The sequence below is a fragment of the Carcharhinus amblyrhynchos genome, unplaced genomic scaffold (genome assembly GCF_965287045.1).
Source record: "Carcharhinus amblyrhynchos unplaced genomic scaffold, sCarAmb.v2.hapA scaffold_55, whole genome shotgun sequence".
NCBI lineage: Eukaryota > Metazoa > Chordata > Chondrichthyes > Carcharhiniformes > Carcharhinidae > Carcharhinus > Carcharhinus amblyrhynchos.
Genome location: NW_027649796.1, coordinates 862,702 through 879,215, shown reverse-complemented (window position 1 = coordinate 879,215; position 16,514 = coordinate 862,702). Strand labels below are relative to the sequence as shown.

The 16,514-nt window shown below is 45.0% G+C and overlaps 1 protein-coding gene across 1 annotated transcript; it reads right to left on the bottom strand.

Moving 5' to 3' along the window:
• Positions 1-4,583: 4,583 nt before the first annotated feature.
• LOC145337645 (putative G-protein coupled receptor 139) lies at positions 4,584-15,136 on the bottom strand. Its single transcript, XM_080182463.1, has 2 exons — positions 15,076-15,136; positions 4,584-5,497 (listed from the first exon to the last, which is right to left on the bottom strand). Exons 1-2 carry the CDS (start codon positions 15,134-15,136, stop codon positions 4,584-4,586), a joined length of 975 nt encoding a protein of 324 aa, XP_080038589.1.
• Positions 15,137-16,514: the final 1,378 nt, after the last annotated feature.

Genomic DNA, 16,514 nt, shown 5'->3' with positions numbered 1-16,514 from the left:
GGAGTGTCCCCCTGTCCATTAGGAGTGTCCCCCTGTCCATTAGGAGTGTCCCCCCCTGTCCATTAGGAGTGTCCCCCCTGTCCATTAGGAGAGCCCCCCTGTCCATTAGGAGTGTCCCCCTGTCCATTAGGAGTGTCCCCCTGTCCATTAGGAGTGTCCCCCCCTGTCCATTAGGAGTGTCGGCCCCTGTCCATTAGGAGTGTCCCCCCTGTCCATTAGGAGTGTCCCCCCCGTGTCCATTAGGAGTGTCCCCCCCTGTCCATTAGGAGTGTCCCCCCTGTCCATTAGGAGTGTCCCCCCCTGTCCATTAGGAGTGTCCCCCCTGTCCATTAGGAGTGTCCCCCCTGTCCATTAGGAGTGTCCCCCTGTCGATTAGGAGTGTCCCCCTGTCCATTAGGAGTGTCCCCCCCTGTCCATTAGGAGTGTCCCCTGTCCATTAGGAGTGTCCCCCCTGTCCATTAGGAGTGTCCCCCCCTGTCCATTAGGAGTGTCCCCCCTGTCCATTAGGAGTGTCCCCCCCTGTCCATTAGGAGTGTCCCCCCTGTCCATTAGGAGCGTCCCCCCCTGTCCATTAGGAGTGTCCCCCCCCTGTCCATTAGGAGTGTCCCCCCTGTCCATTAGGAGTGTCCCCCTGTCGATTAGGAGTGTCCCCCCTGTCCATTAGGAGTGTCCCCCCCTGTCCATTAGGAGTGTCCCCTGTCCATTAGGAGTGTCCCCCCTGTCCATTAGGAGTGTCCCCCCCTGTCCATTAGGAGTGTCCCCCCCTGTCCATTAGGAGTGTCCCCTGTCCATTAGGAGTGTCCCCCCCTGTCCATTAGGAGTGTCCCCCCTGTCCATTAGGAGCGTCTCCCCCTGTCCATTAGGAGTGTCCCCCCCCTGTCCATTAGGAGTGTCCCCCCTGTCCATTAGGAGTGTCCCCCCTGTCCATTAGGAGTGTCCCCCCCCTGTCCATTAGGAGTGACCCCCTGTCCATTAGGAGTGTCCCCCCCTGTCCATTAGGAGTGTCCCCCCCTGTCCATTAGGAGTGTCCCCCCTGTCCATTAGGAGTGTCCCCCCTGTCCATTAGGAGTGTCCCCCCCTGTCCATTAGGAGTGTCCCCCCTGTCCATTAGGAGTGTCCCCCCTGTCCATTAGGAGTGTCCCCCCCCTGTCCATTAGGAGTGACCCCCTGTCCATTAGGAGTGTCCCCCCCTGTCCATTAGGAGTGTCCCCCCCTGTCCATTAGGAGTGTCCCCCCCTGTCCATTAGGAGTGTCCCCCCCTGTCCATTAGGAGTGCCTCCCCTGTCCATTAGGAGTGTCCCCCCCCTGTCCATTAGGAGTGTCCCCCCCCTGTCCATTAGGAGTGTCCCCCCCTGTCCATTAGGAGTGTCCCCCCCCTGTCCTTTAGGAGTGTCCCCCCTGTCCATTAGGAGTGTCCCCTGTCCATTAGGAGTGTCCCCCTGTCCATTAGGAGTGTCCCCCCCTGTCCATTAGGAGTGTCCCCCCCTGTCCATTAGGAGCGCCCCCCCTGTCCATTAGGAGTGTCCCCCCCTGTCCATTAGGAGTGTCCCCCCCTGTCCATTAGGAGTGTCCCCTGTCCATTAGGAGTGTCCCCCCTGTCCATTAGGAGTGTCCCCCCCTGTCCATTAGGAGTGTCCCCCCCTGTCCATTAGGAGTGTCCCCCCCTGTCCATTAGGAGTGTCCCCCTGTCCATTAGGAGTGTCCCCTGTCCATTAGGAGTGTCCCCCCCCTGTCCATTAGGAGTGTCCCCCTGTCCATTAGGAGTGTCCCCCTGTCCATTAGGAGTGACCCCCTGTCCATTAGGAGTGTCCCCCCTGTCCATTAGGAGTGTCCCCTGTCCATTAGGAGTGTCCCCCTGTCCATTAGGAGTGTCCCCCCCTGTCCATTAGGAGTGTCCCCCCCTGTCCATTAGGAGTGTCCCCCCCTGTCCATTAGGAGTGTCCCCCCTGTCCATTAGGAGTGTCGCCCCCTGTCCATTAGGAGTGTCCCCCCCTGTCAATTAGGAGTGTCCCCCCTGTCCATTAGGAGTGTCCCCCCCTGTCCATTAGGAGTGTCCCCCCTGTCCATTAGGAGTGTCCCCCCCTGTCCATTAGGAGTGTCCCCCCTGTCCATTAGGAGTGTCCCCCCTGTCTATTAGGAGTGTCGCCCTGTCCATTAGGAGTGTCCCCCCTGTCCATTAGGAGTGTCCCCCCCCTGTCCATTAGGAGTGTCCCCCCCTGTCCATTAGGAGTGTCCCCCCCCTGTCCATTAGGAGTGACCCCCCCTGTCCATTAGGAGTGTCCCCCCTGTCCATTAGGAGTGTCCCCCCTGTCCATTAGGAGTGACCCCCCCTGTCCATTAGGAGTGTCCCCCCCTGTCCATTAGGAGTGTCCCCTGTCCATTAGGAGTGTCCCCCTGTCCATTAGGAGTGTCCCCCCCTGTCCATTAGGAGTCTCCCCCTTTGTCAATTAGGAGTGTCCCCCCTGTCCATTAGGAGCGTCCCCCCCTGTCCATTAGGAGTGTCCCCCTGTCCATTAGGAGTCCCCCCCTGTCCATTAGGAGTGTCCCCCTGTCCATTAGGAGTGACCCCCCTGTCCATTAGGAGTGTCCCCCCCCTGTCCATTAGGAGTGACCCCCCCTGTCCATTAGGAGTGTCCCCCCCTGTCCATTAGGAGTGTCCCCCCCTGTCCATTAGGAGTGTCCCCCCCCTGTCCATTAGGAGTGTCCTCCCTGTCCATTAGGAGTGTCCCCCCCTGTCCATTAGGAGTGTCCCCCCTGTCCATTAGGAGTGTCCCCCCCTGTCCATTAGGAGTGTCCCCCTGTCCATTAGGAGTGTCCCCCCCTGTCCATTAGGAGTGTCCCCCCCTGTCCATTAGGAGTGTCCCCTGTCCATTAGGAGTGTCCCCTGTCCATTAGGAGCGCCCCCTGTCCATTAGGAGTGTCCCCCCTGTCCATTAGGAGTGTCCCCCCCTGTCCATTAGGAGTGTCCCCCCTGTCCATTAGGAGTGTCCCCCAATTTATATACAAGGATCTGTCAGTGTGGAGATCCACACATACGCCTTAGTCCCCACCTTCAGTTTCCCACATGTTAGCCTGCCGATTATTCCCCAAACATGCTCCATAGATAAGAGGCATCCCCCACTCCCAATTGCTGGTTTACCCCCATCCCTCCCCCCACCGTGGCCAACCCCAATCCCCTGCAGTACACACAATCCACCAAATATACACCGGGGGTCCCCCCCTCCCTCTCTCTCCCACCGAACTAATTGGAGAGAATGCAGCACCTCCCCCCAGCATCACCAACTGGCCCCTCACTAGGCCATTCACACAGTAGGCCACAGCCGCCCCCCCCCCCCCCCCCAGCCCCCTCTCCCCCACCCCTCGAGTGGTTGGTGCCTGGCGGGCAGTAACATTGTGCCTGGGGGAAGTGCCAGTGTGCCAGGCTGGCAATGCCAGGTTGTCAGGTTGGCCGTGCAGGCCAGGTACTGTCTGAGCGGCACACCCTGACCTCAATGGCCTCTGTGTCCACTCTCGTGGTGATCACACACGGTCCCTGTTGATGGGACTCTCTCCTAGCCGGGGACTGGGAGGGGTGGAGGGGGTGTCTGGGATGAGGGGCTACACTAGCAAGCCTGGAGAAGACCGTCCTAGACTCGCTAATGATATTGGAACAGTGATTCCAACATTATAATCATTCCCACATCAATTCCTGGCACAGGGCTGATTGTATGAGGAAGCATTGCCCCCGGAGACTCGCGATCACCCTGGTGCTGGTCCTGAATCCCACTACCGTCCCCCTCCTCCCGCTGATATCTCCCACTGGTCTCCTCCAGCAGCACCGTGAACCTGGATATTCAACCCCAATATCTTCAGTAAACAAGAACTCTCACCGGGATTCTCCAATCGTTTGTGACAGTGGGATCCTCCAGTCCTACCGTCAACACACTCCCGGCAGTGATCTTTCCCCACAGGGTGAGGAGTTCCCCATAGGAATTCCCAGTGACCGTGGGAGATCGGAGGATGCTGCTGCTGGAAAACCTCCCCCCGGTGACAAACACGAGGCTGGCAGGCTGGAGAACATCATATCTGACTAATTGGGCAGCGACCTACAGTGTTCCTCCCATTCCCATTGCTCCTCTTGTAGTAATGGACACACATGGGCTGCAGCTGCACACCATTCCAGTATTTTTTTGTTCAGACTGTGTGATTAATGCCTCTCTTGTAACTGGGAACAATATGGTCCTTGAGACGGATCGATGTGTGCTTCAGTCATGGTTTCCAACTAAGTCACAAAGATTGTGTGTCATAGTGAACTCCAAATCAATGGCCTCATGCTGCATTTCTTCCGTGTCTCTCACACGTTGGACAAACTCATCTGTCAATGATCTGTGAACGTGGCCACTGATCTGCTTCGAGTATAGAATTGACTAATACAACAGCAGATCATGTTACCATGCTCCATTGTGTGCTGAGCTGGCAGTGCACACTGAATGAACTTATCTGAATGACTGAAGGTTAACATATTGATGGGAAGAATCCTGTGCTTGGGGAAAGTGGATGGTGGTGAATGTACAAAGATACACATCCACTGATTCAACCACCTATCATTGGGAACACTTCCTTAATCCGCTGAGTCTCTGTAGAATTGCTTTGAGAGGATATGTCAACATCGAATACATTTCTTCTCTAAACTGGGAAAGAGTGACCACATAAATAAATGTGTTTGTGCAGCAATTTAGGTTGAGCATCGTACCTCCTACAGCTTGTAATGTATATGCAGAATCACTGATGGAAAATAATCCTATTATCTGAACATATACAAATTGTACGACATTGACAGTCCACAGAAGAATGAATGTGCCGGATATTGTGAAGAGTAAAATCATAGATTTCCTTCTGCTCTCCATCTCTGGATCACTGTTATTTCCATCCAGGCGCTGAGCCTTCAGTACCTTTCGGACTCTGCTTGTTATTATAATATGTCGGACAGTCAGAGCATTAATCAATAGAATTAAACCAAACGGGAGCAATGGAGTTACAACCTTATCAAACCATTGAAATCCAACCCAAATGGGATCAGTAAAAGAGCTTACCTTTGTTTGACAGCCCCATAGTACATTTTTATATCTGAATATAGGTTCCTCTTTAAAGTAGAAGGGGATATTTTTTAAAAGGAACAGAATGCTAGTTGTTGCAAGAACCACATTTGCAGTTTTCCCGGTGCAGTATTTTGTTTTCAACTTCTGGAAACGAATGGCCACAAATCGATCGAAAGAAAACATGATGGTGAACCAAACAGAACATTCTGTGGTTGCACCCATGAGGACAGTCTTAACACTACACACAGGTGTGATGTACAGGAAGCTTACAGGAAAATAATATTCATTGATGATGGTCAGTATGACCACAATGACAATGACGAGTAGATCTGCTGTTGCCATTGCGAGGAGGTAACGAGTTGTACAAATGGAGAGACCACAATTTCTTCGGGACAGAACCAGAATGCCCATTAAATTAGCTGTAAGACAGAGACAGGGAAATAATACACAGTATTATTGATAATACAATCAGGCACTAAGGAAAGCTATATTGGGCCAAACATTTGATGAATTAGGCCTCAGTCAGCATTCATTTTGTGAAAATCTCAACCACGACCCAATGACCATCCATTCTAAACCAACTAAAGGGTTAATATAGTTGTGGAGATCAAGCTGACAGGAGTAGGCTGACTGTTAATTCAATGCTTTTGGTGAGGGCTTGGGTGTCCTTGTGTGTAAGTCACTAAAAACCAGCATGTACATTCAACTGATAATTGTGGAGGGCAACTGAACTTTATTTCCAAAATAATTGTGTATAAAAAATGAATTATTGCTAGATTCCAGTTCGATCACAATGACAAGAATGTGAACAGTTTGGGTCCCAGTTTCTGAGGAAGTGTACCATGGTGTCGGGGATAATCATTTGAATAGATTGATTCCATATATGGGGAGAAATTCACACGAGGAAAAGATGAGATGGTTGAAAGTGCATCCGTTGGATTTTAGAAGAATGAGAGGGAACCCTGTGGAGATGAATGCGATTCACAGAGAGCTGGACAAGATAGATGCCGACAAGTGTTCCCACTTATGAGATAGTCTAGGAATTGAGGGATATAATCTTAGAATAAGATGTGGCCAGGTTAAAACACAGAAATGCAGAATTTATTTTCTCAGAGACTAGTCAAACTCAGGAATTATTTTCCACATTGTTGTAGAGATAGGATTCAGTATGTTCAATGCAGAGACAGAGTTTTTTCATGAAAACATTGGTTATAGGGGCGATGTGGAAAAGTGGAGTGATTTATTTTCACTATGAGTCATGATCCCATTGGCTGGTGAAGCTAACGTGATGAGCAGATTGATCGATATCTGGTACTACATGTTACAGCCTGACACTCTTATAATCATCCAGGAGACCAGGAAGTTGAGGATAAAAGAATGGGGTACACCTCCTGCCTAAAGGCAGCACAGCTAGCAGCATAATGTATAATGAACCAATGAAGAATTGGAACATGCATCATGTTAATCACAAGGTTCATAAATACATGTCTTCTGCACAACGACAGCACAGTATGTGCTGGTTCCGGATTTTTCAGTAGGGGAATCTGAATGTGAAAGTTTACACCCGTACACACTTTACAGCAGAATATCAGAGCAGAACGTGATGAAATTGCAAATATTTATATTCCCATATCGGCACCGGTGAGCATGGAAACCAATTCCAAAGAGAATCAATAATCAACAAAACAAAACGAAACATTGTCTTCTTTCAATGTCTGAGTGGGAGATTGTGGGGGTACGCTGCCTTCGAGGCAGTTCCCCTGTTGTCGGTCAGACAAGTCCCACGCAACTGGATATGGGGGCACTCTATTCAGGATCTGTTAGATAGACTGACACAGAGAAAATTATTTTTCTTTCTCCTGGGGCATAGCTCTGTTCACAGGACAAACCCATTTGACAGGACACTCCAGACAGGCTGAAGCAGTGGGTGAGGATTCAGAACATATAGAAAGGAAAATCATCCGGATCAATGGCATTATATTGTCAAATAGCAATATGAGAATTCAGATAGTAGCGTGTTTTCACCAAACATTTATTAAATTAAGGAGAAGGTCAACCTTTGGTTTGGATGAAATGCATCCAAATAACTTAATATAAACAATGGGGAGTGACAACACAGACAGTATTATCTATCCAAAATGTTTTATCTTCATTGATTGCTTGGAATGCACGTTACTGTTACTGGAAGAGAGAAAGTAATGAAGGTAACTATAGAACCCATCAACACAAGGTCAGTATTAAGAAGAACAATGCATCCAAACGCAGAGGAAACGCAGAGTACTAACAGTGCCCATAAAAACAAGGCTATGCTTAATGAAATTACGTTAGAAGTTATCAGGAATTGGTGTTTCAAAATTGATGGCCACAATGCTGCTTTTCTTAATGATTCAGTAGTTAGAACAAAGCATGCCTAAAATCAGATCCTGTGCAGTGAGGCTACTGTCAGCAGAATGGAACACAACCCGGTTCCAAAACAAAACCAAAGTGCAGCGATTTAAAAGATTTGGAGACTGTCATCAGTGAATTATGCAAGGATCAGCACTGGGATCACTGACCTTCATCAGTTAGGTAAAAAATGTAATCAGCAAGTAGAAAGACAATTTGAAAGAAAAAAAAAGTTGATAGAATTGAAAGGGATAATGCAACACAATATCTGCGCACAATCACGGGAATAATCATTAATAGACTTGCAGAGTAGATTAACAAATGGTGACCTCATTTCACCAGAACAAAGCTTTGGGAGCTTCATTTGGATTGAAACACAGGGTCCCAAACTGCTCGGAAACAAACCAGTCAGAATGGGCCCTCCATAGAACGGTGCCATTAATCATTTAAACCAGCATCGATTTTCTCCAGAAATAATAAACATCCAAACCAAGCATCTGAGCTGTCTTTATTTTTCAGAAGAATTGATGTAAAGAATCAGCACTGCCCGGATTGTATAATGTCAGACTGTTGTCAAAGTATCAGGAACTGGTGTTTCAATAAGGCTACTTGCCTGATACTTTCGGCAAGAGATGTTCTCCATTCCTTTATCCTCACCTTCCTGTTCTCCTGGATCTATCAGGAACAAGTTCAAGTCTGATTTTGTTGGCTCAGTTTGCTATAAATCATAGAAATGTCCAGATATTTTTTTCTGTAAATACCCATGAGGAACTATTAAAACCAACGGCCAAATTGTTTCATGTTTTCAATCAATTTCTTTGGTAAAGAGCAATGCAATTCTGGGAAATACAGAGGTCATTCCCCAATAATAACAAATCACACAATCAATAAAAAAAACTTCATTCCATTGGTTTATCCAGACTCAATGCAATTCTAATTTTACAGTAATTCCACTGATCTGCAGTGACTGTGGTTCGACATTTCTTTGTGATTATTTACCCAGTCTTAGTGCAATTCTACTCAAATAGACTCCACAGAATACATGGTGATTTGGTCATTTATTCCAGCCCGTTTATAGACTGCCTTCAGTGCAATTCCATGCACAGACACGCCTGGAATAGACGGCTACTTGGATGTGATATCCCACTCTGATTAATGACTTGTTTTCACTGTGTTTTGTTCTCCCACTGACACTTTCCTGCAGAAATTTTCCCTTCTCTGAGGTCACAGTTAGCAACGAAAATAATTCCAGTGCATAAATTAAATTGATAATTGAGAAAGGGGAATGACATATACGGAATATGGGAATAATGTTAAAGCACAGCACTAACTCAAGAAAAACATAACTTCACTATGTGCATTTCCTGTAACTGAGACAAATGATTTGATAAGACCAGACCAGAGCTCACACAGGGATTTTCACAGATTAGTTGGTTTTATCCACTTCTTTTAGGAACACCTCTGGAAACAGGGAACATGTAGACCTTTTCCACGCCATTTCAATTGCTCTATGATTTTTGATATGTTCCCTTTCTGCTGCAGTTCACATCTATTAAAATCTGACGTGGATGGAATTAAGTTGTGGTGGATATAACTCAGACCTGGTTGAAAGAAGGGCAACTTTTTGCTTGATTATTGATAGATTAGTACAGCGAGCTGAATTAGATTTCTGCTCCTTGTACGTTTGTCTGAAGAATTCCCATTTACAAAGTAAGGGGAAAATACTGAGTTTGAAAAAAAATCTGAAAATTCTGGGAAAAAAAATCTCAATAGGATGAAGAGTGTCTGTGGAAAGAGAATAGAGCCGTTTTCTTCTCTCCACACAGGCTTTCCCAGCATTCCTGGTTTTTGTCCCTTCTGCAACGTGTTCAGGATCGATACAAAAGCTTGTGTGCATCACCGTGTGTGTGTATCTGTTAGTGTATGGGGTGTAGGTGTGTGTGTCTGTGTGTGTGTGTGTATCTGTTAGTGTATGGGGTGTAGGTGTGTGTGTCTGTGTGTGTGTGTATCTGTTAGTGTATGGGGTGTAGGTGTGTGTGTGTCTGTGTGTGTGTGTGTATCTGTTAGTGTATGGGGTGTAGGTGTGTGTGTCTGTGTGTGTGTGTATCTGTTAGTGTATGGGGTGTAGGTGTGTGTGTGTCTGTGTGTGTGTGTGTATCTGTTAGTGTATGGGGTGTAGGAGTGTGCGTCTGTTTGTGCGTGTGGATCTGTTTGTATGTGTGTGTGTGTTTATTTGTAGATGTACACACGCTTGTTCGTGCGTGGAAGGGTGGGACGTGGAAGGGAGGTTGCATTGATGAAGACGAGCATTAGAGCGCTGGAGAGCCTTTTAGTCCAGAGAGACGATAGAGAGGATTTGTTTTGCTGGAAACACGGAATAATGCAGGAACCATTGTGTTCATCGTTCTGGTGAAGATATGAACAACCAGATGTTCAGAAGAGGAATGCAATGAGGGTCAAGATATAGCTTCAGTAGAAGCGTGCAGGAGGCCCAGAATACAGAGTTCACACCGCAGTGGAGAACAGAACAGAAGTGACAAATGACTGGAAACACCAGATGATGCTGGTAAACTGGTAACACATCCGGGCATGACCTTCTCCCAGTGTACAGGAGATCCCATTATTGCTGTGAATACGTTTAAGGAATTTTATGAACTTCAATAAAATCATGTTTTATCTGAAATGTAAGCTTATCATTTAGAAATGTGGAAGATGTGAAATTTAATGGACATGTTTAAATTTCCTCTACTTAAACCGGAAGATTATAAGTGGACTTGTTTCATGTTTGGGTGAGACACGTAAGCAAGGCGGTTGTGTGAATTAATATAATATTATTTAGTAGATTGTATGGCATTATGAATATTATATTACATTTTAACGGCAGTCACCTGATCAAATAAATCTGTGATTTTCTCCTAACGTTGAACTAAAAAAGAAAATGTCTGCTGCCAATTGAATATCTCAACAGCTCATAAATTAAATTCGTTCCTATTAGATTTCATCAGGATGGCTGAGAGATATTATTACTAGGCCATTTCACCAGAAACTCCACTAATGTTCTGGGGACCCCAGATCGTGTCCTGCCATGGGGGCAAATGGTGGAATTTGAACTCAGTATGTAAAAAAAAAATGGGTGGAAGACTCTGCTGCTGACCATGTAAACAATACAGATTGTCACAAACCCCCCACCTAGTTCACTGCTGTCCTTTAGGGAATGAAACCTGCCGTTCTGAACCATTCCAGCCTACATGTGATTCCAGAGAAACAACAATGTGTTGATTCTCAACTACCCTCTGAATTGGCACAGCAAGTTAGAGGGAACTAGGGATGGGCAATAAATGTTGGCAATAAATGTTGACACCCAAATCTCACGAATGGGTGAAACAAAATAGGCTAGTATTCCTCGGGTTTTAGATGAAATAATAAGATGAGTTGGAGGGAGTGCAGAAGAGGTTCACTAGGCTGATACCGGAGTTGAGGGGGTTGGACTATGAAGAGAGATTAAATAGACTGGGTCTGTACTCATTGGAGTTTAGAAGGATGAGGGGGGATCTTATAGAGACGTGTCAGATAGCGAAAGGGATGGATAGGGTAGAGATAGAGAGATTCTTCCCGCTTAGAAAGGATAACAGGACTGGAAGGCACAGCCTCAAGATAAGGGGGGAGCAGTTTAGAACGGAGTTGAGGAGGAACTTCTTCACTCAAAGGGTGGTGAATCTTTGGAGTTCTCTGCCCGTTGAAGTGGTGGAGGCTGCCTCACTAAATATATTTAAGTCACCGGTAGATAGGTTTTTGACAGACAGGGAATTAAGGGTTATGGGGAGAAAGCGGGAATGTGGAACTGATCCACTTCAGATCAGCCATGATCTTATTGAATGGCGGGGCAGGCTCAAAGGGCTAGATGGCCTACTCCTGCTCCTATTTCTTATGTTCTTATGAGTTGAACCAAAATTGTACAAACCTTGAAGAACTCATAATTAGCTGATTAATTTAAATGATGGGTGTTGGTGTGAACACTTATCCGTTTGATAAATTTGCTGAGAGATTTTATTTAAACATGTTGCCAGTTTAATGAATTAGTCACCTCTTGAAATCTAACACAATGTTAAGAATCAGAAGGTAGCCAAGGCGAAGGCAGGGGTGGCAAAGCGTGAGATTGGGAGCATGTGTGAAGTGGAAGAAAGGTGGAAATTATGTGTTGAAAGCGGAGTACGGTAGCACGGAATGAATTAGGTAAGTTAATGATTTCCAATCCCAGAAGAGATGTGACTAGTAGTAAGAAAGCTGGCTTGGACACGTTAGAGGGAATTGTTTGAAAATGAGGAGATCCTGGACTCAGGAATAATGCAGAAACATCAGAAACACTTGCTAGTAGGCAGCATTGTTGTAAATTACGGGACAGAGCTATAGAGACTGGGACTTACTGACTCCGAGTTTCTCCAGGAAGTTTATCTGGAGGCAGAGGGCCTGGTGGTACATGTGTGAGTGGGGAATTTGTTGCGTTATAATGAACAGTGTAGTGGGAGTGGGAAAGATTTATTTTTAAAATTACATTTGGTGGACATTCAAATATGTTGAGTGGAGTTTTATGCATCGATTATTTGAAGAGAATTGTCGGAGAGGAACCTTCCAAAGAGAATGTCGGGTTCAAGGCACATTAATTTATAAATTCAGTTCAAAGCAAAGCAGTGCACAATAACGTGTGAAGGATCAGAACTGCAAACGTCCATTGAAGGGTAGGACACATCAATCATACCGGATTTTCTCCTAAACAAAGACCATACAGCCAGCATACACACAGACTCTGTCAGAAGGAGAAATTGAGCAGAGATTATCCCTATGTTTGTATGCACAGCTCTATTGAAGTTAGGGGTCTTGTATCACACTCACATTGAGGAACCTGACTGTCTCTGCATTTCGAGAGTGCTGATGGTTGAGACGGCAATAGCCCAAATGGTTATCGAAAGTGAATAAATCTAAACAAGATCATCCGTCCTCACAATATCCCAGCTGGAAATGATGGAAGGGAACTGGCGAGGGAAACTGTCTCATGGTGTCTTTGAGGCACTTCCCATCCTGGTGAGGTAACGAAAAGCTCGCACTAACAGGAGTCTGGAGCAAAGAGGGAGAGGGATGACAGAAATAGAACTCGATTTCTGGAGGACAGTTCCGAGCTCAGAATGATGGAGGTGACACAAGCTTTGAGATTGCCATTGCAGAATAAACAATTTCAGTATGATTCATGGCCTGAACAAGAAAGAAAGCTCTCTGAGGGGAGGAACTATAATAGCAACTAGTAAAAAAATCAATTCAATCCCATAACTCTAATATATTGAAGGTGAAAATCTGATACATTGATCGGAAACAAGGGGAAACTTCCAGTTGTGGATTCCAGTGAAGGTATTAAAGCAAATGGGGAGACAGGAGGGTCATTATTACTTATTGAGTCAGAATAATTCTAACATTATGAATGGACTGATTGGCAACTAATTATATTCCTGTATTTCAAACAGAAGATGGTACAACTCCAATGAATTATAGGCAAGTTAAAACCATGTAAATTTTAGGGAAAATAATAGCAATGAAACTGAATAGAAAATAAAACATCTGAAAACACTATGATAAAATATGATAAACATTACCCAGTGCAATGTCCAAAAGATATCCAGAATTCAATGAATAATTTGACACAATTTCAGACATTAAAGGTTAGGTTGATACTATAGACCACACCACTTTAATTTAATAGAGAAATTCTGTATATCAGAAAACAGCATACTCATGGCTAATTTCAACAAAATTATATTAGGGAATAAAGGAGCGTAAGCGACAACAGGGACAAAGTAATTTGTGGTCAAAGGGATTTAATCAGATCTGTGAAGAGTGAGGAGTGATGTTTCACAGGCCCATCACTGGGATTACTGTGTCTCAACATTTACAGAAAATATCTAGAATCACAAAGAAGGAAGCTCATTGGAAAATCGAATTGGAACATCCAACTAGAGGGTGGAGTGATAAAGGAGGAAAAAGCCAAAGTAAACCCTGAAGCCATTAAATATCAACTGATGTGCCTCTACAGCAGACATTTCAATGACAAATTATTTTCACTATAGCTAGTCAGTGCAAACCAGGTGAAAAAGATCTCTTAAAATTACAAAGAAACATCAGTTCATTACCGGAAGAAAAGAAGTGAGATAAAAGTAGCATGCAGATTGGAATATGGTTAACATTATTGTCGGATTGTTTGCGTGTCAGGATTTAGTTGATGTACATTTGTTTGTGGGATAAAAGTGAGTCAGAATTAGACATTTGTAGTCACAGTAATTCTTTAGATCCTGTAAAAGTGAAACTTACCTCTGTCAGTCGAACCTTTTACTGAAACGCACAGGCAGATTGATAGAGTGTTAGCAACACTCACCAATTTACACGGAAAATTGCATTTTAAAATAGAACCTGCTCATTTTAAAGTCAGTACGTTTATCTGTATCGATATCACATAAGTATATAGTCACTGGTGTTAGGTGATCCAGTGCAGTTTCTGACCCATATCAATGGAAATCCCACAGTAATGTTTTTTTTCTATTAATACCCAATCATAAGAACATAAGAAATAGGAGCAGGAGTGGGCCATCTAGCCCTTCGAGCCTGCCCCGCCATTCAATAAGATCATGGCTGATCCGAAGTGGATCAGTTCCACTTTCCCGCTTTCTCCCCATAACCCTTAATTCCCCTGTCTATCAGAAACCTATCTACCCGTGACTTAAATATATTTAGCGAGGCAGCCTCCACCACTTCAACGGGCAGAGAATTCCAGAGATTCACCACCCTTTGAGTGAAGAAGTTCCTCCTCAACTCCAATCTAAGCTGCATCCCCCTTATCTTGAGGCTGTGCCCTCTAGTCCTGCTATCCTTTCTAAGCAGGAAGAATCTCTCTACCTCTACCCTATCCAACCCTTTCATTATCTTATACGTCTCTATAAGATCCCCCCTAAAGTAATAGACAATAATTGACAGTAGTGTCAACTATTTCATTCTGCTTGTGACCCCTATAAGACACAGTCGGATACAGGTAGATCCTCCCAGAAATACATGGGAATCAGTGCCAGGTATTTCACTCATTCCAGTGGCCCAAAGATAGCAGAATTTGACACTGATTCTCCTTGTAAGACATGATCAATGGTATCAGATACGTCACTTTTATTAGTGATTGACCATGTGTTCAACTCCACATACAAATTCTACCAGTTATACATGATATTTAGTGTTAGGTTTCTACTGCGTTTATTTTTGCACATTTAGTGCCATGTTGCTGTTATCCTCAGGGATATTTTCTTTCAGAGTGTTTCCATTCACTGCCATCGATTTCACCTGGCATGGCTTTCTGCCAACAGTAAGAACTGGATATTTCAGAGAGCCTCTGAGTTATAAACTAGACTTGTTATCAGTCGTGGAAACATACCGAAGGTGAAGACCTATTTCAGCACACTTAATCAGCCGGTATCAGTGTTAATGGGTCTGCTGAACAATGTCCATTGAGTTATAAAGAAGCTTACGAGTCACAGAGAAAAAAATCGGGTGCAACTCACAAACAGATTGACACACATACACTTACCAGGAACACCAATGATGGCAAGTATTGGGTAGAAGATTTCCTTGAACGTTCGTAGAAACATGTTGAATGAAGTGATGTGACACTTTGGGCTGCAGGAAATCACACTATTAAACCCACATTGTAAAATGCTGCAATTTATAGCCTTTGATTCACCTTGGGGACATTGGTGTCGCAAAGTCTTTCTAATTGATGTTGCTCCATCTGTCATGAAAAATACATTACGTCGCCCGGTTCAGAAATATTTCTTTTTGGATTGTGTTGCCATGATTCCAAAGCTGGACAACACAGATCAAATGAGCTAACGAATATAATGTAGCTGCTTGATACAATCCCTATAGTGCAGAAGGAGGTCTTTCCATTCAGAGTGTTCACCGATAACAATCCCACTGACACCCTATCCCCAAACCCACACATTTATCCCACTAGTCCTTCTAACATTAAGGGGCAATTTAGCATGGCCAATGCACCTAACCAGACTGTGGGTGGGAACAGAGCACCCAGGGGAAACACATGCAGACACAGAGTGAAAATGCAAACTATACATAGACAGAGACACAAGGTGGGGTTCAAATTTGGGTCCTTGGTGCTGAGAGGCAGCAGTGCTAACCACTGTGCCACAGTGCTGCCATGCTATATTCCCCGCTGCAATGTCCCCACATGTTTTTAAGGTATTATACTGGGCTAGTGCCTTCCTATACTGTGGTTGAGGTTGGAACTGAAATGGTCACGTTTGGGCGGGTGACAGGTGGGCCAGACTGTGAGTCCACTGGTTGATGGGATCGGACTGAAGATCAGCTGACTCTCCCTACCAAGGAGCCCGAAGGCCTCTTGTACGCCTTCCTTGCTGGGGAGAGTCAGCTGGGATGATGCTTAGGAGATCCACTGTCGTTTGGACAGGATGTCCTTGAAATCAAAGCAGTGCTGACCTCGCTGACTTGCACTGCCAACACCCCCAGCTATCTATCTATCTACCTATCTATCTATCTCTCTCTCTATCTATCTATCTGTCTGTCTATCTAACTATCTATCTCTCTCTCTCTCTCTCTCTCTATCTATCTGTCTGTCTATCTAACTATCTATCTATCTCTCTCTTTCTCTCTATCTCTCTATCTATCTACCTATCTGTCTACCTATCTATCTCTCTCTCTCTATCTATCTATCTATCTACCTATATATCTATCTATCTCTCTCTCTCTATCTCTCTCTCTCTCTATCTATCTATCTACCTATCTGTCTACCTATCTCTCTCTCTCTCTATCTATCTATCTATCTACCTATCTATCTATATATCTATCTATCTCTCTCTCTATCTCTCTCTCTCTATCTATCAATCTACCTATCTATCTATATATCTATCTCTCTCTCTATCTTTATCTATCTATCTACCTATCTGTCTACCTATCTGTCTCTCTCTCTTTCTATCTATCTATCTATCTATC